Source organism: Bombus bifarius, unplaced genomic scaffold, assembly GCF_011952205.1.
Source record: "Bombus bifarius isolate JDL3187 unplaced genomic scaffold, Bbif_JDL3187 scf7180000008138, whole genome shotgun sequence".
NCBI classification, from domain to species: domain Eukaryota; kingdom Metazoa; phylum Arthropoda; class Insecta; order Hymenoptera; family Apidae; genus Bombus; species Bombus bifarius.
Window position 1 is genome coordinate 119807 of NW_022884466.1, and position 25741 is coordinate 145547.

At 42.7% G+C, this 25741-nt stretch overlaps 1 protein-coding gene across 2 annotated transcripts in view; it reads right to left on the minus strand.

The window, feature by feature from the left end:
* Positions 1-25741, minus strand: part of LOC117208518 (lachesin-like) — a 105150-nt gene that overhangs the window by 19906 nt on the left and 59503 nt on the right. For both annotated transcript variants that reach the window (XM_033449716.1, XM_033449717.1), the window contains one exon: positions 5010-5195. In XM_033449716.1, coding sequence (XP_033305607.1) covers positions 5010-5195 — 186 coding nt within the window. The remainder of the gene's footprint in view (positions 1-5009; positions 5196-25741) is intronic.

The window sequence follows — 25741 nt, forward strand, 5'->3', positions numbered from 1 at the left end:
GTAGCATATTACTTTATTCATTGTTAAACAATTTGTGGCGTGTTCATCATATTATTGTCAAATATATTATTATATGTTAACCTGTTAATACAGTGTTAAAGTCATTGAACCACCTCTGTTATCTTAACCGAAACAGGGGAACGACTATTTCGCGGCGTCGATTAACAGAATCGTAGCGAGAATTTACGCCTCTCGCTGACGCGTTTTCCTAGCGACCGCGTCTCTCCGGAAACGGTCGTAACATTATGTTATATTATAAAATAAAAATATCTCTTCGCATACTTTCTTATGATTCTTGACAAAACCACGCATTCTTAAGTTTTAATTATCCTTTTATTCTGTTGCAAGCATAAAGCGCACACTTGAACAATATTGCGTAGTAACTTTACTCTAATTATAGTAGTAGTAACGCAATTGCCCAAGTTTCAATATGACAATTTCTTTTAGAACATATGGCTAATACCTACAGCTGACTTCCGTGGTCGACTATTTGTCGATCACGGAAACAATAAAATTGCTCAGTTTGTTGAGCTCGTCTTGACGATAGTAGTACAAAGAAGAAAGGAAAGAAACGGGGGAAAAAGTAACGAATATTATTTCAACAAACATCATAAAAAAGTTGCACATGTGTGGTCTGATAACATATAAAAAATTATTTTTTACACACGATGGAATTAACATTATTGTAGTATCGGGTAAAAACCCTGGAGAAAATCTCGATGTACTACAGGTAAAAAACAGTAAAAGTGCTGATAAGCCTGGGAAAGATGGGAGGTCCCATCCCCAATTTTTTTTGTTACCTAGGGACAGTTATTGAAAAATGGTACTATAGTTAAAGGCGAGTCAATTGCTTGAAACCATTCATTTTGAGCCAACTCCGTGAATATTAATAATTAAAGAGACTGTCCTCCATTAAATGTACTACGCAAAGCAACCAGATGAAATTCCCTTTCACCGCCTCTCCCATAAACATACTTCATTCCGAGGTGCATTGTGTTTGCCGCACAATCGGCACGACAAGCATATCCGAAAGGAACCACTGTTCAAATCGCACGAAAACAAGCAGGAAAATATGGTTAGCCGAAACTAAAATGCTTATAGAAATTCGCCCATTTCCTACGGAAAGGTGACATCGAATTTTCCCACTCGACCAAAGTGTATAGAATGGGAGGAAAGGATGGAGGAAAAGATAGAGATAGAAATAGAGAGAGAGAGAGAAAGAGGAATTTGAAACTGGTCTAAAATCATTGCAACCAAAGGGATGGATGAAATTTGTATTCAAGCTGTTTCCCACCAACGGACATTTTCGACAGTATTCCTTGCGTTTAGTACTTAGAGATCTTGTAACACTCAAAGCGAAGAAGTGGATCTTTAAGTTGGCAACGATTACTGCTCCTTCTCTCTCTCTCTCTCTCTCTCCCTCTCTCTCTCTCTCTCTCTCTCTCTCTCTCTCTCTCTCTGTCTCTCTCGGAAGGAAGGAAGGAAGGAGGGAAGGAAGGAGGGAAGGAAGGAGGGAAGTAAGGAAAGAAGGAAGAAGGAAGGAAAGACAGGCATGGAAGCCTGGATTCAATCTGAAATGTCGGAAAATTAGATCTCAAAAGAGAAACTCGACCCTATCTCGCGCAATATCACACTGTGCCCAGGCCAGATGGTTGAAAGGGTAGGGAATAGAAAAAAGTCGTACTTTGCACAGTAGTGTGTATGTTAGTGCAGCCATGCTTTAATACTAGAAGGTATAGCTGTCTAGTGAGAAGTCGATGGAACGAAAAGTGACGTTTGTCCGTTGGAGAAAAATTTGTCCTTTAAGCACTCTACTTTTCTCGTGCCTGCGGTTTGGAAAGCACTGCATTTTTCTTGAATCTAATATAACTGAAATATAAAAAAAGTGACGTAATAAATGAATACACGTTTATGAAATAAAACAATAAATAATGATATGCGTAGTCATGATTAATATATGGTTTAATTATATTCATGGCAAAGTTAGTTTTATCACGTCTAGTAAACACGAAAGTGGTCATCGCTATCGAAGAAGGATAATCCAGCAGATTTTATTTTTACAAGCTCCTTCAACAGGAAAAATAGCTTATAAAAGAAAGTTTCGTAGTAACGATAAGAGGTTAAGGGGGAGTTGGAGAACTTGGAGTATGTATTTATAAACAAACTGGAAAATTTTATCACGGAAACATCTGTATTCATGAAACTAGTGCTGATTAAAAAAATACGTTATAGTCTTAACAAACACAGGGTGGGTTCCTTGAAATAAATATTTCTCAACCGTATTTAAAAGTGAAGCAATTCTATTGGAAGTTACATCTAATTTTACAGTAAACTTGACTTAATATTTATAGAAATTTCATCATTATAAAATATCGATACACTATATTTAAAGTGTTAATTGCAAAGTACATTGGCATTATAATCATAAATAATAATCTTGGTCAACTTCCTAGAATGTTTAATCTAGGGCATGATAGAATTTGGAAAATATAAGAAAGATCGTTAAAAGTTATGAAGAAATTTTTTTTTAATTATACTTTCGGAAAACATCATTACTGCTTGAATAGAATGCGACTGTCATTTGCCAATTACATGGAAAGCATTATTTTGACAGCTTTTTTGGAATCACGAATGCACTGTACCCCTTTTTTTTAGGAGTCAAATTTTATTCCACCGTGAATTCTATGTTCACGGCTGCATTGCAATTTTTTGCGCGGAAAGGAAATGGGTCGTCCCGCTGCTCGTCAATTTTATACAAGGTTATTTGTCTTGCACGCTTCTAAAAGGGACCAAGTTTGTGGAATAGATAAAAATACAAATTTTACGCGCGCATTTAGATCACAAGCTTATGTGTCGCAGATCATCGATAAGGTTTAACTACGAGACAAGTTTTACGATTTTCCGAATTGTAGAATAGCCCATGCCCTGTTCAAATTATTAGAAAAAGAATGTATCAACATTAAGTATGAGAAAAAATCAATCGACATGTTTCACTTTCTTAAATAAAAAATACTGATAAGAGATTTATATCAAATGTTTCATTAATAGTAACAGAAATACATGTCGTTAAGTAGTATCTAATAAAGTTTACCCTTCGTTACGAAGAAAATGATCGAAGCCTAAGTGTTATTTCCAAGGTGTTCATAAGCGAGAGCTGACATTCCTGAACTAGCTGAGACAGCTTGTTAAGTTTCCTGGTATGCCATGCTCCTGCAGCTTCTAGAGAAATACCTTCGATACTTGCAGAGATTGTAACATCGTAGGTAACTAATACAGCCGCCCCCGCTATCCGCACTAAATTTCCATATTTCAGTTATGTAGTATAGCAACTGCTATTTGTGTCTATCACGACACCAATCATAAAAATCATTAGGACCTGCCACAAATATGACATTGTTCGCTTAATTCGATAGTTTGTATTATTGTACGACTGATTAGATAAATATTGAACTAATATTACTTTACCATGCAGTAATGCTAGGTAATCAGAATTACACGGATGCGAATTCCGTTAAAGAAATTCGATCATATCCCATTTCTGCCATTTAAAGATTTCCTAAAGTAATAGTAATAAGAGCAATGACAATTAATAAATAATATAGCAGTACGATATGTGGCGGCACTCGACAACAAATACCGCCACTCGACACTAACTTCTGTCGGACGACGACAGCGCAGTGGTTCGCGCCTTAGGTTACGAACGTTCGCGACCCGGGTTCAAATTCCGGCGACCGGAGTCCGATTTTTCTTCTACGCATCAAAAATGGAAGAAAAACAGCAGTACCCCAGCAGCGACGTCTACAGCCAGCAGCTACAAGTATCACGGACAACATATACACCTCAGATATATTATACATTTATGTGGTACCTTATGTGGATCTTAGAGTAAGGACAAGTAATGATGTTTTATTTAGAGTTTAGTTTAGTTTAATAAGCGATACTCAATACAAAGGACCGATTACAATATCGTCGCACGTCTTGTTATCATACTCTCCGGCTCCTCCACTTACACTCTCTGACTTCTCGACTCACATTACCCGACTTCTCAACTCACACTGCCCATTCTCAACTCACATTCTAGCCGTTCTAGCATCCCTTTGTCTTTTCCTAGGCCCACCACACACGTATTCCGCAGACGTTCGTTGCCAGGGTCACGTAGGCCTTTTCTACAAAACTATGCACTTGAAAAGATCGACGACACATTGATGGACCCGACGGCGCCTCGGCTCTCGCGACATTGTTCATGGTTAACTCGATGTTTCTTAGGCCCTTTTCCCGATACTACATTTATGGAAATGAGAGATTTCTCTCCGAAAAACAAGATTTCCCGTGTCTTTTCCTTGTTATTTTTATAAATATGAATAAGCTTTTTTCAACAATTTACTTTGTTCGATGGATCGAGTAACCACTCCGCGAAGACCATTTATTTAACTTGTTCATACATGAATCGTGTATCGACAAATTAAAATGTGCAAATTCCATCAGTTACGTGAAAAGAACTGTGTAGAACATCGTATCGAGAAAGGGTACAGAGGCGAACACCTAATTGGGATTGATGTGCCCCACAACTGACGTGCATCCTAGAACTTTACTGATCTAAATAGTGTAGGTGATACCGTTTCCAATTAGTTATTTCACCAAGTTTCTCGTTCTGCCACGATACGTCCTACCGGTTAAACTGTGTGCAAAAAGCTCTGACTCTGACCGTTTGATCACTAGAAACGCTCAAAATAGCAACCAACTAAACGCGCTTAACAGTCATCTGTATTTAAATAAATACTCCGTTTCTTGCATCGGTTTTCAGTCTTGAGGAAAGATTAAATATTAAAGAAAATCTTTGAGATTCGAAGTTCTTAATTAACTATTTTTATAATCTTACATTTTTATCTATTTTTAGTTCATCCTCTAATCGAGTACTTTATACTCGAGTATAATTAGTATAATGAGTATAATTAGTTTTCTATTTCTATTATACAGTTTCACTATTAGAATAATTTCGAAGAAATTACCTGACTTTTCATCGGATCTGTGTTAATCTGACACATGTAGAGCCCCTCGTCTTCCTTTTGCACGTTCTTTATGTGGAGATTCCATGTGGTATGATCGCTATGAGATACCGAGACCCTGTTATTGTGAGTTATTACGTGATCGTGGATCGCCTGGATCGCCTTAGTATCCACTTTCAGCCACCCAACCTGCGGAAATATTTATTTATTACGAGAAATTCAGCGCAACCAATTAATTTGAAAGCCTCAATATGCGGTATTGCAGTATTTTAAACTTTCGATAATATGGATTCAATGAAAATTAGGAAAAATCGTTTCGCGTTATTCTTCGTATAAATCACGAAGAAAATCAATTATTCTTCTAAATTCGATTTACTGTCCTATTCTTTAACCATAACTTTGTTCACAAACAAACGTACAGCTTAAAGAAAAAGCTGCGTCATACAAAATCAATTTATTATATCGTTACATAGCTTCTAATTGGAAAAAATATCCGTAAAGCGACGTTTCAGACGCAATGAAACGACGGCTTTTTGAAGTTGGCTTCAATTCAGTTTAGCGAGAAATTTACTAGAATCACGCAGGTTGAACCTATTAGTCAAGTGTAAGTCCTCCCTCCGGTCAGATCGAAAGGGTTAATGAGACGGTGGCACACCGAGCAAACGAGGACGATCAGAGGGCACAGACGTGTTCATGGATTTCGACGGTCGAGAACACCGCAATTTCCCTATAGATAGATCGAATACGGAATACAAACAAGCCAGATACCTACGCCACGACCGGAGAGACACGTATAGGCGGCGCGTACGCGTCTTCTATCTCCTTGGCCAAACTTCGGAGCGATATTTGCATTTTCCTTAGAATATTCCAAATCTCGGTAAGTCGCAGAGGCATGCTATGGGGGATCTCGAGAAACGCTTGTATTAACAGAAAAGGGGTTACCGAATGTGCTTGAGGGATGTCGTAATGGTGTTCGAAATTGTTTTCGGAGAGTAGCTCTCGCTGCTAGAAAGATGTAATTAAAATTTATTCCTACAATGCCTGTGGTTTACTAGTGATTTTACAGAAGTGGGAGTTTTTTGCGGCTCCGACTTTTTAACACTTTCAAAAACGTTAGACTGTATTATATTTGCATGGCAGAGGAAGATAAGAGCTGTAACTTCATAAGCAAATTATAAAGAACTAACAATTTAATTTATTGATATTCAAAAATTACTTTTTATACATAAAATTCTCAGTTCCTTACTATGTCACAACTACAAAATTTACTCTAAAACTAAATTTACTCAGTGAACAAATCTTAAGTTTTTTACTAATTTTCCCTTTTTATATATATGTCGTATCGTGGCCGTAATACGGGCCCGGGTCGCTATCATAGTAAGGGTTTGAGGTATGTAATGAACCTTCACTGGAACTATCCATCTTCTTACACAGTTGAAGTGACGTTTATTGACACAAATAAAGATATTACAAAGATAGCGAAGAATCACGATGGTTAGGCACTTGTGACGCCGGTCTAAGACTCGATAACGAACCCGCGGTCAACAGGTTAGTAGGTTTATTTCTTCATCAAAGTCTAAGTTGGAATTGATACCAAGCGAGGAGTAATCACAGATAGCAAGGTTAGTTAACTCGTCCAGAGCTCGTACACGAGAGTGACTCTCCGTCACGGTAACGCTGTCGAGGAAAACTATGATGGGGTGCGTCTAACGGCACGAAATCATCGGATTCGTGGAGAGGTGCCTTCATTCGGGAAGTGAGGGAAATTGACGTTGCTGTTAATTGGTCAATTTCCATGTTGGTGTTTAGAGAAGGATGCTAGCCGCCCTTGAGGGAAAGTTGCTAGCGGGAAGCGTTGTTCGTCAGAAAAATAGATTTCTCCTATCTTCCCATAGTTGGGACAAAGACTGCTTGTCCGTTTGAAGGACCTTAATTAACAAAATCCTAAGATTTATAGCGGGTCCTCAGGCTAGCTGAACATGTACTGTGGAGATGCATCGGCATCTGGTAACCATCATACCCGAAGAATAGAGTCTGCGTGTGGCGAGCCACGGGACAGAAACCGTTGGAATGTTTACTGTCGCGTGCTGCTACAAATATTTTTTTTAAGGAGAGCTATAGAATTACTCCATACCTTTGTTAGACAAAGCGTTCATCCCGTGACTGAGGCTACGTTCAGCGACTGGTCGTCGCCTCGAGCCCAAGCTTATTATCTCGAATCTCGAACAAATACAATCAGATTGAATGACAATTGTTTAATTACGCTTATGCTAGAATCTAGATTACGGTGTCAAGGGATTTTCCCGAAGTTCCAAAGGGAAGGCCCCGATGTCCTTTCATCTCCGGCACGGCCATCCTGACTATCTCACGTCCTCGGATGTAACTAAAATATTGGGTTTTCCCACATTAGACTCAATACAATTAACGTTGTTTACAAGTTAGCTAAGTGTCCAAATAAACCAATGGTCCGGTTCAACAGCAAATTTTGTTCGGAGATTTGGTAACAAAAGGAATAAAAGAAAACAAATTGGTAACATCATGATTAATATTCAAAATGCTGGTTGCATCCTGCGGGTTATCAGTGGACCTGATGGACCATTCTCGATTTCGCACCCAAATGAATCTCGTTTTTCTGGATCGCACGACCACATAGAGTTCGATTACATTGTCGCCCCGGGTGCATGTGAACTTATCACACGACCTCATCAAGCTTCATAACATTATCACTCATGGTGCATGTGAATCCATTACACGACCTTAACAAGCTTCATAGCATTATCACTCATGGTGCATGTGAACCCATCACACGACCTTAACAAGCTTCATAGCATTATCACTCATGGTGCATGTGAAGCCATCGCACGACCTTACCGAGCTTCATAACATACTCTGCTAGATATTATGGTCATTGTGCTTATGATCCTCCGAGGTCGGGTTACTCATATCACCATGGTCACTGTTCTCGCCATCGCTACAGACATCCAACTCAACGGAAATACAACTATCTGGCATTTTTCTCAATCTGTCGTGACTGTATTTATAGGATCGTTTACCGTGTACTGTTTTCAAAACATACCTATCTCCTTCCAAAATTTCAGCTATTACAAACGGGCCCTTAAATTTTGGATCTAATTTAGTTTGATTTTATTTCCTCGTTTTTGCGCAATACAAAATCCTAACTACTTTAGCTTTAGTTTTGTCAAATCCACCTTTATCGTAGCTAGCACTAATTTCTATATTCTCCATTGCCTGTTGTCTTACATCGGAGATATCTAAATATCTTTCTTCGATATTATTGGGTATCAACATGTCGTAAGGTCTTTGCTGTTCTACCGATTAATAGTTCCAATGGACTCGATTTAGTCACGTGGTTGGTGGTGCAATTCAAAGGCAACTGTATTTTGCCAATCGCGTCTAGCCACGATCGCCCGGTCGTTTCTATGATAGTGAACATAATTTTCAACGTACCCATAATACGCTCTACTTGTCCATTGGCCCTACTAGCACCGGTTGCTATTAAGTGGAGTTTAATATGTTTACCTCGACAAAAATCTTGGAATTCTTTACCCGTAAAACATCTTCCTTGATCTGCTATTATCCGGCAGGGGCTGCCGAATAAAAATATAGCAGACTTAAGCGCTTTAATGGTATGAAGGGAATCTATTTTACGAGTATGATGCAGGTATACGAATTTAGTGAAGACGTCGACCAAAACAATGACATATTCTTTCGAATAACTTTTACCGCTTAGTTTGCCCGTTATGTCCATGTGAACTGCATACCAAGGTATGTTGGTGTTAGGTATAGGATGTAATTCAGCTTGTATTTTACCTGAACTTGCCTTCGAAACTTGATAAGCATGACAGTTCTCTACGAATTTACGAACATGTTTCGCCATTCCTTCGAAAATGCAATACTCGTACAGCTTCTCAAGCGTTTTATCCCAACCTAAGTGCATAATTGACTGGTGCATATGGTTAATAACTGACCACCTAAAACCTCTTGGGACAATGGACAAGAAGAGAGTTCTGCCTTTGCTTTGTATTTTAAAATAAAGGGTACCAGATCGTAATTCATACGCATTTGCGACATCCTCCGCGAGCTCATCATTTTGCAATTTAGTGACGATTTCTGAAATTTGAGGATCCCGACGTTATTCTGCTAACAGCCAATCCTCTGAGATTTCAGCCAGATTAATGTCTTTTCTTTAACTTTGTTAATTATACTATGATCAATGTCTATGGGATTTCGCGAAAACAAATCTACGTGAGCTATTCGTTTACCTTCTCGATACACAATGTCAAAATTAAAAGTTTGTAAGTAAGCCCACCACCTGTAAACTCTATCATTTAAATTCACCTTAGTACTAGATGTCTTCAAGGAATTACAATCAGTAACAACAAGAAATTCTCGTTCATATAAATAGTGGCAAAAATGTTTAACAGTGTATACAACTGTTAACGTCTCTAGCTCATATGAATGATACCTACATTCCGCAGGGCTAGTTCTTTTACTATAGTATTCTACTACTTTATTTTTACCTTCAACCTTATGCATTAAAGAAACCCCATATCCATCCAAACTAGCGTCAGTATGTAATCCTATCGGATAATTAGGGTCAAATATCGTTAACACCGGCGCGTCGGTCAGGACGGAAATTACCTTTTGCCTTATTTTTTTTTTCATGCCTATCCGTTCAAGTTATGTTTTTATTACCGGAAGTAAGTGCATACAAGGGTTTCATTACCCTTGAAGATTTAGGGACGAATTTTCGAAAGTAAGAAACTAAACCTATGACCTGCCTATGCTGTGTGACGGTCGTTGGTTCAGGCAAAGAACTCAAGGTTTGTATTTTACTCGGGTTAGGGCGAACTTCTCCGTTATGAATTACATATTCCAAATAGAGTACCGATGTCTTTAGGAAAGAGCATTTAGAAAAATTAGAAAAAATCCGGCATTTACGAGGGTATTTAATACGGTGTACAATCTTTCTACAGCTTGATCTATGGAGTCGACAATAATTAGAACATCATCCAAATAAACAACAACGTACGAATGGTACGTTAACTGCCACTCGTGTTTTCATAGAAATCTCAAGACTGATCTCTCGTTTCGTTTGTTCGCAACATTAAAACCATTAGCTGTTGTTGAATATAATGAAGGAAAGTATGGTATAGATTATTCTGACCAAATGGTTTCTTATGCCACCACAATTAGAAAAGGGATTAAATGGTAGGGAAGACCCGGCATGCAACTCCTTCTGGGGATATCTGTTGTAAACGCTTTGATGGTTTAGAAAATTGCAGGAAGGAACATAAATATTACAATATTGTAGTATCGTAGTCGAGGGGCTTAGGGGGGTGTCGTGCGAATTGTAAACGAGCGGTTACTGAGCGTGTGCATGATGGGGCTTAAACAAAAGATATCAGACAAAAGACAAAGGGTTGCTAAGAGACATAAACGAATTAACAGAAGTATGAGTTGAGAAGCCAGAGAATGCGGATTGTGTTGTCGAGATAGTGTTGTTAGCGTTGTTAAGAGAGAGTTGAATCTGTGTTGACGAGAGTTGTAAATTAATTATAATACATTGTCACGATTAGTTCATGTTAAATAACCATTGTTTTCTGTTTAATCCATTTCTTATTAATTAAATTAATATTATTATATTTACGATACTACAATATTTAGACAATTACCAGTTGCAAAATTATTAGGATTGTCTAAAAATGCAAAAATCCTTGTCTTCGACGGAGTCAGCACAACATTGCCGCTCACAAAAGTGATTCCGGAAGAAACATTAGACGCGCATGCAAACCATGTTATGCAAATTAAAGACGTCGAATGGACCGAACAATGGCACAAAAGAATTTGAAGGAAACAACAACTTATTGACCAAATTGTCCATCGAGGGTAACCAATGCTGTATACTTCCTAGAATTAGGGTGAATAGGGATTTGGTGAAACCCGCTGGCCACGTCCAGACTAATAAAGTATCTCGCTTTTGCAATCTCGCGATTTGATCCGCAATAAGAGGTAAAGGATACCGATCCGCAACCGTATTTTTATTTAGTTCTCGAAAATCTACAAATCATCTATCTGAATCATCGTTCGTTTTCACAAGTAACATAGGGCTCGCGAACGGTGAATTACTAGGCCTTGTGATTTTTTGCTCTAATTAATTCGCTTATTCTCTCACATACTATTCTGTGCTCCTCCTCGCTAAGTCTATAAGGACTTCTTTGTACGGTGATGTTAGGATCAATTAATTGTATTTCTAACTGACCTGTATTTACGCGAGTACGTAAGAATCCCGTGACGAATGAATCTTTGAATTTTCGAAAAGAAAAATTAATCGACTTTTATCACTACCACGTACATCAGTGTCAACTTCATTAACATCGATCTCGTTTTCAGCGGTTTTATTACAGGCATTAATTATTTTTGTTTTACACATAGCGGGGCTATTTTGTGTAATATTACGTCAAAACCTTGGCTTAAAATTTAATGATCAATCGCGATATCGTATTTTAAATAACTATCAGCATGGACATGAAAAATTTATCTCGAATGTAAAATTCCAATGCATTACTACTATTATCAATCGTTGTTTTGACAGAAAATCTCAAGACTACGGATTCTTTAATTAGTGAACACTCGGCTCCAAAATCGAGAAGTCGATTCGACGCTCATTATTGAAATTATATTCAGGGTACTGCTTTGTAAAGGATTTTTCTCCATAATCAGATTGACAGCTGCGCACCACGCAGCAGAGTTGGAGCCCGCGGGTTCAGGGTTAAAACGTGGTGGCGAAAAATTGTTAGGTTCCACACTCGATTTTTGCACTAGCGACCGAATTAACTCGCGCACGATGGTCGTAAGCTCTTGCACTGTTATAACCGGCACTGATCCCACTTCTGATGTCGAGTTCACATTATGATTAGGGTTAGGGGCGTGAAACGAATCTTCATTTGAATTACACATTGTTGTTATGCAATAGAGAAGACATTGACTAGTGCTATTGAGAATTGTGGATGTTTGAAACCGAAATAATGTTATAGGAACACTAAATTTATACTTGGAATTAATATTAGAATAGTAATATATTTATTTTATGGACGATTTCTTATATATTCATCGATACACACTTGCACGCGTATCAGCACTTTCTTCTATACCCGACTGTTAACCGACTGAATAGTTTACATTCATCTGTTTTCGAGACGCCGCGCACACACATACCTCCACACACTGATACCCACATACAAGTATCTCTACTACGCATTTAACCCAGTTCAACACAGAAAATTATACATATCCCAACAAATGCAAATACGATTATTACAGAATTTGCCAAGTAACCGTGGTAATTAGATACTCGAGAAGCTAATAGCAATGATCCTAGGTCCAATAACGAATCCGGGGTCAACGGGATAACAGAATGCGCTTTCTTCCAAAGCCCAAGTCGTACTCGACTTACTTGGCTGCGGTGCAAGTATTACTAAACTAACTCTTTGTTGAAACGTGGAATATCCACCGAGCATAAAGACGATAAGTAATTCGCTAGTACGACCTCACGGGAGAATGACTTTCCGTCGCGATGATGCTGCAAAGGAAAACTATGATGGGGTGTGTCTAAGGACACGCGATCATCGGATTCGTCGAGGATAGCCTTCGCTCGGAAAGTGAGGGAAATTGACGTTCGTGGTTAGAAAAAGGAAAGCCCTTGAGGGAAAGTTGCTAGCGGGAAGCGTTGTTCGTCAGAAAAATAGATTTCTCCTATCTTCCCATAGTTGGGACAAAGACTGCTTGTCCGTTTGAAGGACCTTAATTAACAAAATCCTAAGATTTATAGCGGGTCCTCAGGCTAGCTGAACATGTACTGTGGAGATGCGTCGGCATCTGGTAACCATCATACCCGAAGAATAGAGTCTGCGTGTGGCGAGCCACGGGACAGAAACCGTTGGAATGTTTACTGTCGCGTGCTGCTACAAATATTTTTTTTAAGGACAGCTATAGAATTACTCCATACCTTTGTTAGACAAAGCGTTCATCCCGTAACCGCGGCTACGTTCGGCGACCGGTCATCGCCTCGAGCCCAAGCTCATTATCACGAATTTCGAACAAATACAATCAACTGTTTAATTACGCTTATGGTAGAATCTAGATTACGATGTTAAGGGATTTTCCTGAAGTTCCAAAGGGAAGGCTCCAATGTCCTTTCATCTCCGACATATATGTCGGATTAAGGTTGGGATTTTGGGCGTTCGATGAACCTTCACTCAAATTTACCATCGCGGATATAGCTGATATTTATTGGTACAAATGTGGGCACTACAAGAGACTATAAGTAATAGCGGCGATCGGATGGTCGAGATGTTGATGATAATGAATTCAGATCCGATAACGAATCCACGGCCCACGGGATGACGAATGCGATGTGATACGCGTATAACTCCACGTACAAGTAAAACTTATCTGCATGAAATCCAAACAAATCCAAGTGGAATTGCCCTTATATATTCCTCTCCTCACCTCTCGGGTCAATCTTTGTTTTTAAGGAGAGCCATATAATCATCCCATACCTCTGTCAGGTACACGTCCCTCCCGTGACCGTGGCTACGTGCAGTGACCCGCTATGTCATTTCGAGCCCGAACCCCCTTTTTTTTTTGTACGTGGAGAAGTCCTCATGGACACTCCGCTGCTGCAATAATCGCGTAACAGCAGAGTAGTGTCGGACTCCTACCCACTAAAACTCCACGATGACCATCTTATGCGCGTGACAGGGGTGCTCCAGGAACCTCTTATGAATTAACTTCAGTTGCATTCTCTTCTCGCGTTCTCTTGTTCGAGCCGGCTATTCAGTAGACGTTAGGGGGAGTTCGTTGCCCCTAGTGCTGTCACTTCTTCTGGTCGTAGTCCGTTGGGGTGGTGGCGGGGCGGCTCTGGATCGTCTGACTGCCATCCTTCTCCATCGTCTTATACTGCAGGGGTGAGAGTTTTTCTTTCTCTCCCTTTCCGCTCGCTCCTTCGCGAGCATAACTCGCTCGCAGAAGAAGCGGACGGCCTCGTATTCCTGTGACCCTCTCAACATCACTTCTACAATCGCTGAGGGGGTCAACGTTTCTCCTATGGCGTGCCGCAGGGTGCAGCGGGGCAGCTCCCACGCCGGACAGAGCTCCAGGGTGTGCTGCGCTGTGTCCCTGCCCTCTCCGCAGTGGTGGCAGATGTCTGTCGTCTCTCGCCTTATTCTCTTCAGGAACTCGCCGAACACGCCGTGTCCGGTGAGCACTTGTGTCATCCTGAATGTGAGTGGGAGGCCGTGGCGGTTCCTCCATGCCTCCCAGTTTGGTAGGACCGCTTCCGCGCCTCGGTGTTCGCTTCTCCCGTTGATCAGTTGGGATCGCCACAGGTTCCATGTGTCCTCCTCGGCGGTTCCTGTGTCGTTTGGAGCCGCCTGCTCGGTAGGGTCTTCTCCCGGATGCCATTATCTCTTTTTGAGCGCCAGCGCCCGCAGCTCCCACGGGGGGGACGCGGTTAGGGCGGACGCCCACGCGTGAGACACCGTCCCGTATCCCCTAATGATTCTGATGGTGGTCACTCTGTGCAGCCGTCTCAGGAGCAGAATGCTGCGACGGCTTGCCATCAGGTCGTCCGCCCATACTGGGGCTCCGTACATCACTCGTGACCGAACGACGCCCTCGTAAAGTCGGCGCACCGCGTCTCCGGCCCCGCCGATGTTCGGTAGTAGGCCGCACAGGGCATTGACAGCCGCTGACACCTTCGGGATCAGTGAGTCGAAGTGCGGCTCGAACGTTCACTGGCTGTCGATGGTGAGTCCCAGATACTTCATCTGTGATCCCACCCGGACGGTTTCACCTGCCATGTTTATGCATGGCCGGGCGGTGGTGTCCCTCGCCTCTTCCTGTCAAAGAACCAGGTTCCGACTTCGCAGGGGAGACTCTCAGGCCCAGTTCGTTCACGGCACGGGTCGCACAGGCCGTTGCGATTCCGCCAATGCGCAGCGTCTCGTGCCAGCCACGACCCTCGACCAGGATTAGGGTGTCGTCCGCATAGCATATCATGGCCGCGCCTGGGGGTAGCGGGCATCGCAGTACCTCATCGTACGCAACGTTCCATAATATGGGGCCCAGCACCGAGCCCTGCGGGACGCCACGCTCGACGGATCGCTTTTCCTCTCCTTCCTTACTGGTGTAGCACACCCACCTGTCGTCGAGGTAGGCTCGGATCAATCGGACGAAGTAGCTGGGAACCTCGAAGTGCTCCAGGGCCGTCACTATCCTGTCCCATGGCATGGTGTTGAACGCGTTGACGATGTCCAGGGAAACCGCTAGCGCCACGCCTTTCCGGGAGACCATGTCCTCCGCAATCGCTCGTACGCGTCTGACCGCGTCAATCGTCGAGCGCCCCTTCCGGAAGCCGTACTGGCTTTCGTGCAAACCAGGCACTTGGCCCGCTATGTGTCGTTCCAAGCGGGCGGCGACTACCCTCTCGAGTAGTTTGCCGACCTCGTCCAGTAGGCATATCGGCCGGTACGCTGACGGCGAGGTCGTCGGTCGGGCCTCTTTATGGAGCAGGACCAGTCTCGCCGTCCGCCACGCCCGGGGGTAGACTCCCTCCCTCAGGCATCTTGTGAAGAGGTGCCGGAGTCTGGGGGCCATGACCCCCATCACTTCCCCCCAGATCCGGCCAGGGATTCCGTCCGGGCCCGGTGCCACGTTGCGGGAGGTCATTCTTCTGGTTGCCTCCCATATCTCCTCCTCCGTGACTTCCCAGTCGTCCCTCCATTCCAGCGGTCGTGTCGTTTCCCGTGGCCGTTCCGCCGCTCTGTTTTCTTGTGGGGGAAAGAGCGTTCCGGTGATCCGCGTCACCAGCGCAGGTTCCATTTCCGCCGTTGTCAGGGGGCCCTTCGCGCGTAGTTTCTGTGTCACCGTCCTGTATGGCCTCCCCCATGGGTCCGACTCGACTGTTTCGACCAGTTCGAACCAGGCACGGTCCTTCGCTTTTTTAATTTCTTTTTGTAGCGAGCGCCGTAGCGCGCGGTACGCCCGGTAGCGCAAGGAGACTTCTTCTTCGTCGCGTCGTCGCCAGCGGCGGGCCCTTAGGTACTGTCTTTGGGCCCGGACACATCTCGTCCTCAGTTCCGCGATGTCGGGGTTCCACCAGTAAACTGCTCTGCTTCGCACCGTGCCCGGTGTGGCCCGTGGTATGGATGCGTCGCAGATTGCTGTCATGGCTTGGCGGAGGTTCTCGGCCTCCTCTTCCACGTCTGCTTCGATCGTCGTTGTCGAGGCCTCCCAGCTCCAAGCTGTTGCTATAGCAGCCGCCCGGAGTAGATCTTCATTCCTCTCCTTTATTTTCCATCTAGGCGGTGGGCGCGCGCGTCTCCCCCTCGGCGGGCCGCGCCCGTCGTTTGTCGTCAGCATTCCAGGTCCAGGTGCGTCCACCTCCATGAATATGTAGAGGTGGTCCGACAGCGTCTCGACCCCTTCGGCCACTCTCCAGCCTGAGATCCGCCTGAATGCCTCGGGGGAGGCCCATGTTATGTCAACAATGGAGCTCCCTCTGCACGTCACGCAGGTACTGGTCGAGCCCCTGTTCTCTAAGAGAAGTCCAAGTCCCGCGGCCCAGTTTGATAGCGTGCGGCCGCGTGCGTTGGTCCTGGCGTTCCCCCATTCCGTGGAGTGCGCGTTGAAGTCTCCCAGGACGAGCACTTGTCGGGGGAGTCGTCGCCTGACGCAGTCGCCAACTCCGTCTAGGAATTCCTCGAACGCTGCCCGTCCGCTGTTAGGTGACACGTACACCCCCACCACCATCATCCCTGCCCACTCGACCGCGGCGTACCCGTTGCCGCGTTCCAGCAGGGCTCCGTGGGCGAACGCCCCGGGCGTTGATGTCCAGGTGACGGCAACCATTCCGTCCGTGTCTCCGACCCACTCCGGGGCATCCAGAACTCTGTATGGTTCCGCCACCACCGCTAGGGCGACCGTGCTCTCCCGGATGGTTTGGTGGAGCAGGTCTTGTGCTCGCCTTGACCTTCGCAGGTTAGTCTGGAGGATGCGCATTCTCAGTTCTTTGGTGTTCTTTCCTTGTTTGTGGCTTCCTCCGTGCCTACCTCCTTGTTCGCGGGCTTAGGGTCGCTTTGCGACGGGGAGCCTTTCTCGCTGCCTCTTGCAGCCGTGGATCCGCGGGCGGCTCCTTTCGTTCCTTTCTTCGAGGGGGCGCAGGCCGGTCCCCCCATCCTGTGCACCGACGGTGCTCCAAGCGCCTCGCAGAGCAGGCATTTCGGGCTCGCAGTAGTGCATGCTCTCGCCTGGTGCCCTGGTTCGCCGCATCTGAAGCACAGGTGCCCCTTGTCCTCCTTGGCGGTGCAGGTCTTCCCCGTGTGTCCTATCCCAAGGCACCTGTAGCACTGTAACGGTCTCCGTTCGATGGCTTCGACCTTCGCTGTCGACCAGCCTATGGCGACCTTTCCAGCCTGGGCCAGTTTCCTTACTATTTCGAGCCCGAACCCATCGTTATAAAGCCAGATTGGAACAGTAAACTATTTCTTATTTTTATTACTTAAGTGTAGCTATAGTAAAAGTCTGGACTAGGGTATTGGGGGTTTTTTCCAACATTCCAGACGGGAAATCCCGATGTTCTTTCATCTCCGACATATATATGTGGAATACTAGTACTAATACTAATACTTAAAAAATGTCATGTAGTGTTTAAGTTAAGTTATAATTCAGTCCTAATTGTTACCAACTGAAGTGTACAATTTCTTTATTTTAGTTTACAATACAGAACGTAAGATTGATCAGTAATTTGTTTATACAAGTAACAAATGTTCATTAGTTTTAAAAATGCAATGAATTTTGTTTTGAAGTTTAACAGACAATAATCAAGATTTATAACTACTTCGTTTATGATTAATAAGTATTGATTGTTTTTTAAATTTAACTATTTCTTTTCACTATCAAGTTTAAGTAATAATTATCATGACTGATAATTAGTTCGTTTATAATCTAGGTAATTGCTACGTACTAGTAATGTATGATATTGGATTTGGATATTGGATAATTACCTTTTAACTAATTCCTTGTGATAAAATATGTGAGAAAACATTTGTTTATTTTTCAAGTATAAAGTCTTAAATACAGTTGATTAAACGAGATTTTTACCTCAGATACCTTCTCAGACTCTGTAGGTAGCGTTTAAAAAATTCTGATAGAATCACATATAGTTATTTAAATGTGTGGTCACTTTTGTAGCAATAGACACGTCCTCCGCCAAATCTGAAGCTTGTTACAATTCATAAATTTGGTGAGTAAGTATGTGGACACAACCACTGCCAAATAATTTCCATTTCTGTAAACTCACTCGTATCTGATGCAGAAATTTAAACGGCTAGTTACGAAAAGGAGCCACATAAACTATTCAGTGCTAAAAATCGTTAAATAATAAATTAATTTCATAAGAGCCTTTGTCCTCTGTTCTCTATAATCTCTGAATAATCGAATTCTCTCTGGAATCTCTTTATTAATATTAATTTTATTTCTATCGCTGTAAGTATGAATCTGTAACTTGAACAATTCTAATGGAATTTTCAGAACATAATGCAATCAGTTTAATTAGCTGGCCTAAAATTCGTCGGATAGAAGGTATTGAGTTAGGAAATAATCTAGCAAAAATTGCGAATGCACGCTTCATCCGTATCGTCAGACTTACTATGGCTGAACATTAAGCCTTAAATGAAAAATTAGCAGCAGTTGCTCGTTACCACTTTACTCTCGCATAATGTCATTAGACGCTCGTAACCAGATTATTTATCTCTTTATAGCTGTGCCAAAGCGTTCTTAACGAGAGGGAACAGGCTTGTTGCTAGACACTCCTCCCCCTCATCTTCTGTGAACGCTACCCTTTGAATTTTCAACGTCGTCCCTTTGCAATAGTAATAGTGGATAATAATCCACCTATCCATTTTTCTGATTCGTCGAAATTAAAACAGGCGTTGCACGGAGGGTCCTCATTATGATAAACCGTACGATCTTCCATACGTGTAATCGGATACTTATAGGCTGATGTTTGTTTCAAACGAACAAACATCAATTTATTAAATTAATATTGATAACGTAGAAAATATTAAAGCTACCGTTGGAAAAACTGAGCAATAATAAATTTAATAATAGCGAACAGAAATTTTGTATTACTCCTTTTATAGTTCCTCCCACGTTGTTCTATCTTTCTTATTTCTTTCGTGGAAAAAGTTAAAGACTTATCCCATGAATTGAATGAATGAATGAATTGAATGTCGTACGACAAAACCGATCGACCGACTAACTCTACATCGAACGGATATACATAACATGTTCTATGACTGCGTTCAAACTGACAACACATACGATGCAACAGTATTTCGAGTTGCTCGAACTGTTTGAAATTTGATCCTCTTTCGTATCGCAATGCACACTTTCGTAATAGAATAGAAATCATACTTTATTGATTTGTGAAGTACAAAAAAGATCTGCAATGGCTACAAAACTTATTTGCACCGTTCGATAGAGCGTCTTTTTATCATTTTTTATATTCCGTTTTCATAGTATCAAACTTTTTAATCCTATAAAAGTACTAGCAAAATGATAGCAAATTTTTAAAGTAGTTGGACCTAATTAGTATATAACATCATATACTGTATCATGTATGTATTAATATCGTGTATAGACATTAGTAGCAGCGTTGTTGAACAATTGACCGACGGAAATCGAACCATTTTATTTTTTGTTGCACTTCACGCACAACGTTCGAACTTGACAACAAGCTCATAACAAGCTGTAAACATTAACCAGATTTCGGGTACTCGAGAGGGTTGCTTTCGCCATCATGTGGACGGAACAACACTAATACAACGACGTAACTCTTTTATTTTAAATTTGTTGTTAATCACAACTTCATTAACATATTGATAAAATGTTTTTGATTAAAAACACGATGTTATAAAATTTTATATAAATATAGAGATTGGATACTGTCGCATTGTCGAATTTTATAACAACATCGTATTTAGTTTTATATTCAGCAGAAAAATCTGACCAATGTGTTAATGAAATTTTTATTAACAACAAATTTAAGACAAAAAAGATGTCGTTGCATTAGTGTTGTCTCACTGATACAAAGGCAAAAACGATCTTACTGTATAATTTTGCTGTGCGACCCTTTCAGGTGCCTAGAATCTGGTCAATATTATTTATTTTCGGATAATTCGACTTACGAGCCTTTCTTTTTTCTAGGTTAGCCTTTTCTCCATCGAATTGTCGTATGACCGACATATTGTCCTTTTCTATATCATATTGTCATACGACCACCTTGTTACCCTTTCCTGTCTACATCGCTGTTCTTCATATCGCCGTGCGATTGGCGTATATGGGCACTGCCGTATTGTTACGAAACCGATAGTAAGACAGTCATTCAGACTTGTCTCTGTGCGACGTTCGATTAGAATACAGCCCTATACTTGAATCATATTCGTAACGTCGATAAATTAGCTTTTTTTTATATTTACGTGGAAGAAATCCGCACGGACGCCAGGCCGCTTCTGGGAAAAGCGGCGTGGTAGTGTCGGACTCCAACCGACTAAAATCTCCACGATGACCGCCCCGGCTGCGATCGAGAGAGGCCGGGGAACCGACGCGAGCGACACACCAAGCCCCCCCCCCCGCTCAATACCACAGCTGATGGAGCGGTGTGTGGCCATGTCATACCGCGCCTCGTCGGCGGTGTCATGTAAACTTGAGGGTTGGGTGATAAAATAAAAATAGTTGAGTCGTAACACAACTATTAATTTTGTTTGAATCAAACTGGCATACACACTGAATTAACATAAATCACAATTCACTCCAACCACGTTATGTAAAACTTAGTTACACCGATATGTTAAGTACGTGACTGTAAAGATATGTTGACAATTCTAAGGATACAGAATAAGTGAAGTTTTACTGACGATATTGTGTCTGAGGAAAGCTAGGGGTGGATGTGTTTAAGGACACGGGACTATCGGATTTGTTGATGACAATTTTGGTTAAAGAAGTGAGGGCAGTCATTACAGATATCCTCGCAGTTCGCTGTGGAGTGCCGAAGAGTGCAGACGTGTCTCTAGTGCCCAGTGTAGTCAGAAAACAACACGTGTCGCCCAACCGTCGAAAGTGAACACAGCCAAGTGATTACTACCCTTTAGGGAGAAGAAAATTCCACGCACCTAACCCCAACCCGAATACTAGCCTCATAGCATCACGACTAGTTATTCATTTCGAATTAACTAGCTCGATGATGGCCCAGCAATCGCGACCAGGCTCTCCGGAGCAGACTCGCAACTACCCCGCGCTACCTCCCCCGTGGCAGAAGTGTAACAGAACTCTCCGCACCAACGACGCTAATATTACCAAGAAACGGAAAATAGAAACAGCAAAACCATACACAATCGACACCCGGAACGAACAATCAACGATACAAATAAACACCCACAACAGGTTCGCCGTACTGCAATCCACTAACGACGCCATGGAAATCGCAGACCCACCGCCAAACCAACAATCACAGAGAATCCCCCCTCCCCCACCAATATTTGTGGACGACGTCATCGACATACAGACAATGATCAAGTCCTTAGAGAGAGATATCTCCAAGGAGGACTACAACCTAAAGATAAATAACAATAAAGTAAAAATACTGCCGAGGAACCCAGAAGCTTACAGAAAACTCACCAAGATACTGAGGACCCTGAACGCCAACTTCCACACCTACCAACTCAAACAGGAAAGGCCTTTCCGGGTGGTCCTACGAAACATCCACCACTAAGCAGACATAGACGAACTCAAATACGAACTCTCAAAACTCGGCCACGAAGACATCAACTTAAGTAATATAAGGCATAGAGTCTCGAAAGACCCGTTATCCTTATTTTTCATAGATATAAAACAAAAGCCGAACAATAAGGAAATCTACAATATCAGTCGCCTAATGAACGCGATAGTAAAGATCGAACCACCGCTCGTGAAAAAAGAAATAGTGCAATGCAAAAGGTGCCAAAGGTACGGTCATACGCAGAAATACTGCAACCATACTTTTCGCTGCGTTAAATGTGCAGGCACTCACTCCACTGACCAGTGCGCCAAATCACCGGAAACCCCAGCAAAACGCATCCACTGTCAAGGGGACCATCCTGCCAACTACAAAGGCTGCTCAGCCTATAAAACTCTATACACAAACAGGTACCCTAAACTCAGAGCAAAAGAGGTAACCAACCAAACACCCAGCCCGCCGAAATTCACGATTACCCCAATCCCCTCAACCAACCAAACACCCAGTCCTACCAAATTCATTACCACCTCAACCTCCTATGCCCAAGCAGTACAAGGCATCCAACATAACCCGAATAGCCAAAGGAATCTTCCCCAAAATAGTGTCCACAACCCACCTAACACAGACAACTCCTCAAGGCTTGAAAAGCTAATAGAGAAACAATCAGAGCAAATAAATCACTTGCTATCGCTACTAACACTCATCGTAGAAAAATTAGCACGCCCCGACTCAAAATAAAACCAAGGCGCATAGCACTCTGGAACGCCAACGGTCTAGCGCAACACAAACTTGAACTAGAAATCTTCTTAAAACACCAGCAAATCGACGTAATGCTCGTATCGGAAACCCACTTCACCGACAAGAGCTACCTGAAAATAAATGGTTACAAATTCTACCATACCCAACACCCCAGCGGGAAGGCCCACGGTGGCACCGGAATAATAATCAAAGCAAGTATTAAGCACTACGAACTTCCATCATTCCAGAAAGACTACCTCCAAGCAACAAACGTAGCAATAGAAGACTGTCATGACTCAATCACCACCTCAGCAGTATACTGCCCTCCCAGACACTCCATCGCCAAAGAAGACTTTGATAACTTCCTGGACACCCTGGGCAATAGATTCATAGTTGGAGGAGACTATAACGCCAAGCACATCCAATGGGGCAGCAGACTGGTTACAGCAAGAGGCAAAAACCTCTTAAACAGCATAATAAACAACAACCTCAACTACCTCACCACATACGAACCCACATACTGGCCCACTGACACCAACAAAATACCCGACCTTCTTGACTTCTTCGTAACTAAAAATATCTCATCACGACACGTCCAAATCAACTCCTCGGCTGATCTCTCCTCTGATCCATTCACATGATAATAGCTCCATTCACAACCAACACACCAACTGGCAACTCTTTACAGAAGTCTTTACTCACTCAACTTCAGCCTTAACTTCACTAAAAACTAAGGAAGAAATCGAAGCAGCCACGGAATACTTAAACACGAGCATAATAAACGCCATCCACCTCTCCACATCGACAAAGACGTCTACCAGCAAACATGAATATCCCCAATACATACTAAAAAAAATTAGCAGAAAAACGTAGACTAAGAAGAGTATGGCAGACCCATAGAACACCGGATGACAAACGCAAACTAAACAACGCAACTAGAAAGCTATCCAAAACCATAAAATATTACAAAAACGTCTGTTTCCAAAAATATCTCGCCAGTTTATCCCCCACAGCTGACTCCAGCTACTCACTATGGAAGACCTCCAGGAAACTCACGCGCCCCCACAAATAATCCCTCCAATCCGCCGTCCGCAAGGTGGATGGGCGCGTAGCCCTATAGAAAAAGCCGACCTGTTTGCCAAATACTTGTCTAAAGTATTCAAACCCCATTCCTTCAAAGCTGCCGCGGACGTTACTGAATACCTGCACACCTCCTTCCAAATGTTGAACCCTTCTATTGAACCCTTCACTTCTGCAGAGACTATAGAATCAATCAGTCGCCTAAACCCCAAGAAAGCAGCAGGGCACGACCTAATAGGCAATAAAGCAATCAAGGAACTTCCCATAAAAGGGATAGCACTCATCACATCGATTTTTAATGCTATCCTTCGCCTTGAACACTATCCTAAGGCCTGGAAAATCTCATTGATTACCCTCATCCCTAAACCCGGTAAACCGATATACGAAACCAGCTGCTATCGCCCAATCAGTCTTTTACCTACCCTGTCCAAACTATTCCACTCCTTCCACTCCTAGAGAACTTGAAAACACTCCCAGATCACCAATTCGGCTTCCGAAAACATCATTCTACAGTAGAGCAAATCCACCGCTTAACTCATACGATCAGCCAAACACTCGAAAAGAAAAAATATTGCTCAGCGGTTTTCCTAGACATCCAACAGGCATTCGACAAAGTATGGCATGAAGGGCTACTATACAAGATTAAAAAGATCCTACCTCACCCCTACTACTCCATCCTAAAATCTTACCTAACCAATAGACATTCATGGTTAAATGCCTAGACGCCACTTCCGCAACATTCCCAATAGAAGCCGGCATACCCCAAGGTAGTGTCCTCGGACCCCTACTGTACTCCATCTACACTGCCGACCTACCTATATCAAACGATATAACAATAGCGACATTTGCAGACGACACAGCGCTATTAGCTACCCACGCAGACCCGGTAATAGCCTCATCCACTTTCCAGCGAAGTCTCGACTCCATGGAAAAGTGGTTTCATAAATGGGGCTCCAAAATTAACGAAAAGAAATCCTCACATATAACCTTCACGCTCCGAAAACAAACCTGCCCCCAGGTCACCATCAACAATGCAACAGTTCCTAGCAGGGACTCAGTCCGATACCTGGGCATGACCCTGGACAGGAGACTAACGTGGAAGAAACACATCTCAGATAAAACGAAGCAACTAAAGGACAAACTAAAAAAATTCTATTGGCTCACGGGCCGACGCTCCAAACTAAACATACAGAATAAAATTACCGTCTACAAAACCGTAATAAAATCTGTCTGGACCTACGGAATCCAACTATGAGTAACAGGAAGTAACTCCAACATCGAAATACTACAACGCTTCCAATCGAAAACGCTAAGATCCTTAATAGACGCACCTTGGTATGTTACCAACGAAACCATCCATCGCGACCTCCAGATACCCACAGTCAAAGAGGAAATAGCAAAATATAGCGACAGATATATCAAAAGAGTCAACAAACACCGAAACCCCCTAATCACTGGACTACTTGATACGACGATCCAGATTCGCAGGCTGAAGAGGCACTACCCGCTAGACCTAAAAGCTAGATTCATTTAGTTATCCAAATTAAGCATATGCACTTACTTATAATACTTATAAATTATACCTATCTATAATAAGTATTAACTTATTGTAAATAAACAGCCACGTCTCTGCGCCACGCCAGAAAAATTACTGAAGATTCTCAACGCGAGAATTGATTGTAATTTCAACAAATAAATAAAAAAAAGAAAGAAGTGAGGGCAGTAGACACCGTCTCCGATTACATAATAAGACGGTTGGTGGACCAGGAAGGGTTTTAGCCCCCCTCGTGAGAAAGTTGCTAACGGAACATACCAGATGTGAGGAAAACCAACTTTCCATGTTAACACGTAATAAATAATAAACGTAAAAGGAAATCTAAAACAAGAGATACTCGCTTGGGCCGAAGGACCTTCACTATGAAAATTCCAAGACCCCTGGTGGGTACTTAAGACTATTGAGGGTACGCGCCAAGGATGTGCAGACATCTGGGTGTCATCCTGTCTGCTGTGTGTGGGCTGGTTTCTGATGTGAATTGACGTTATACCGGCACCACGGTGC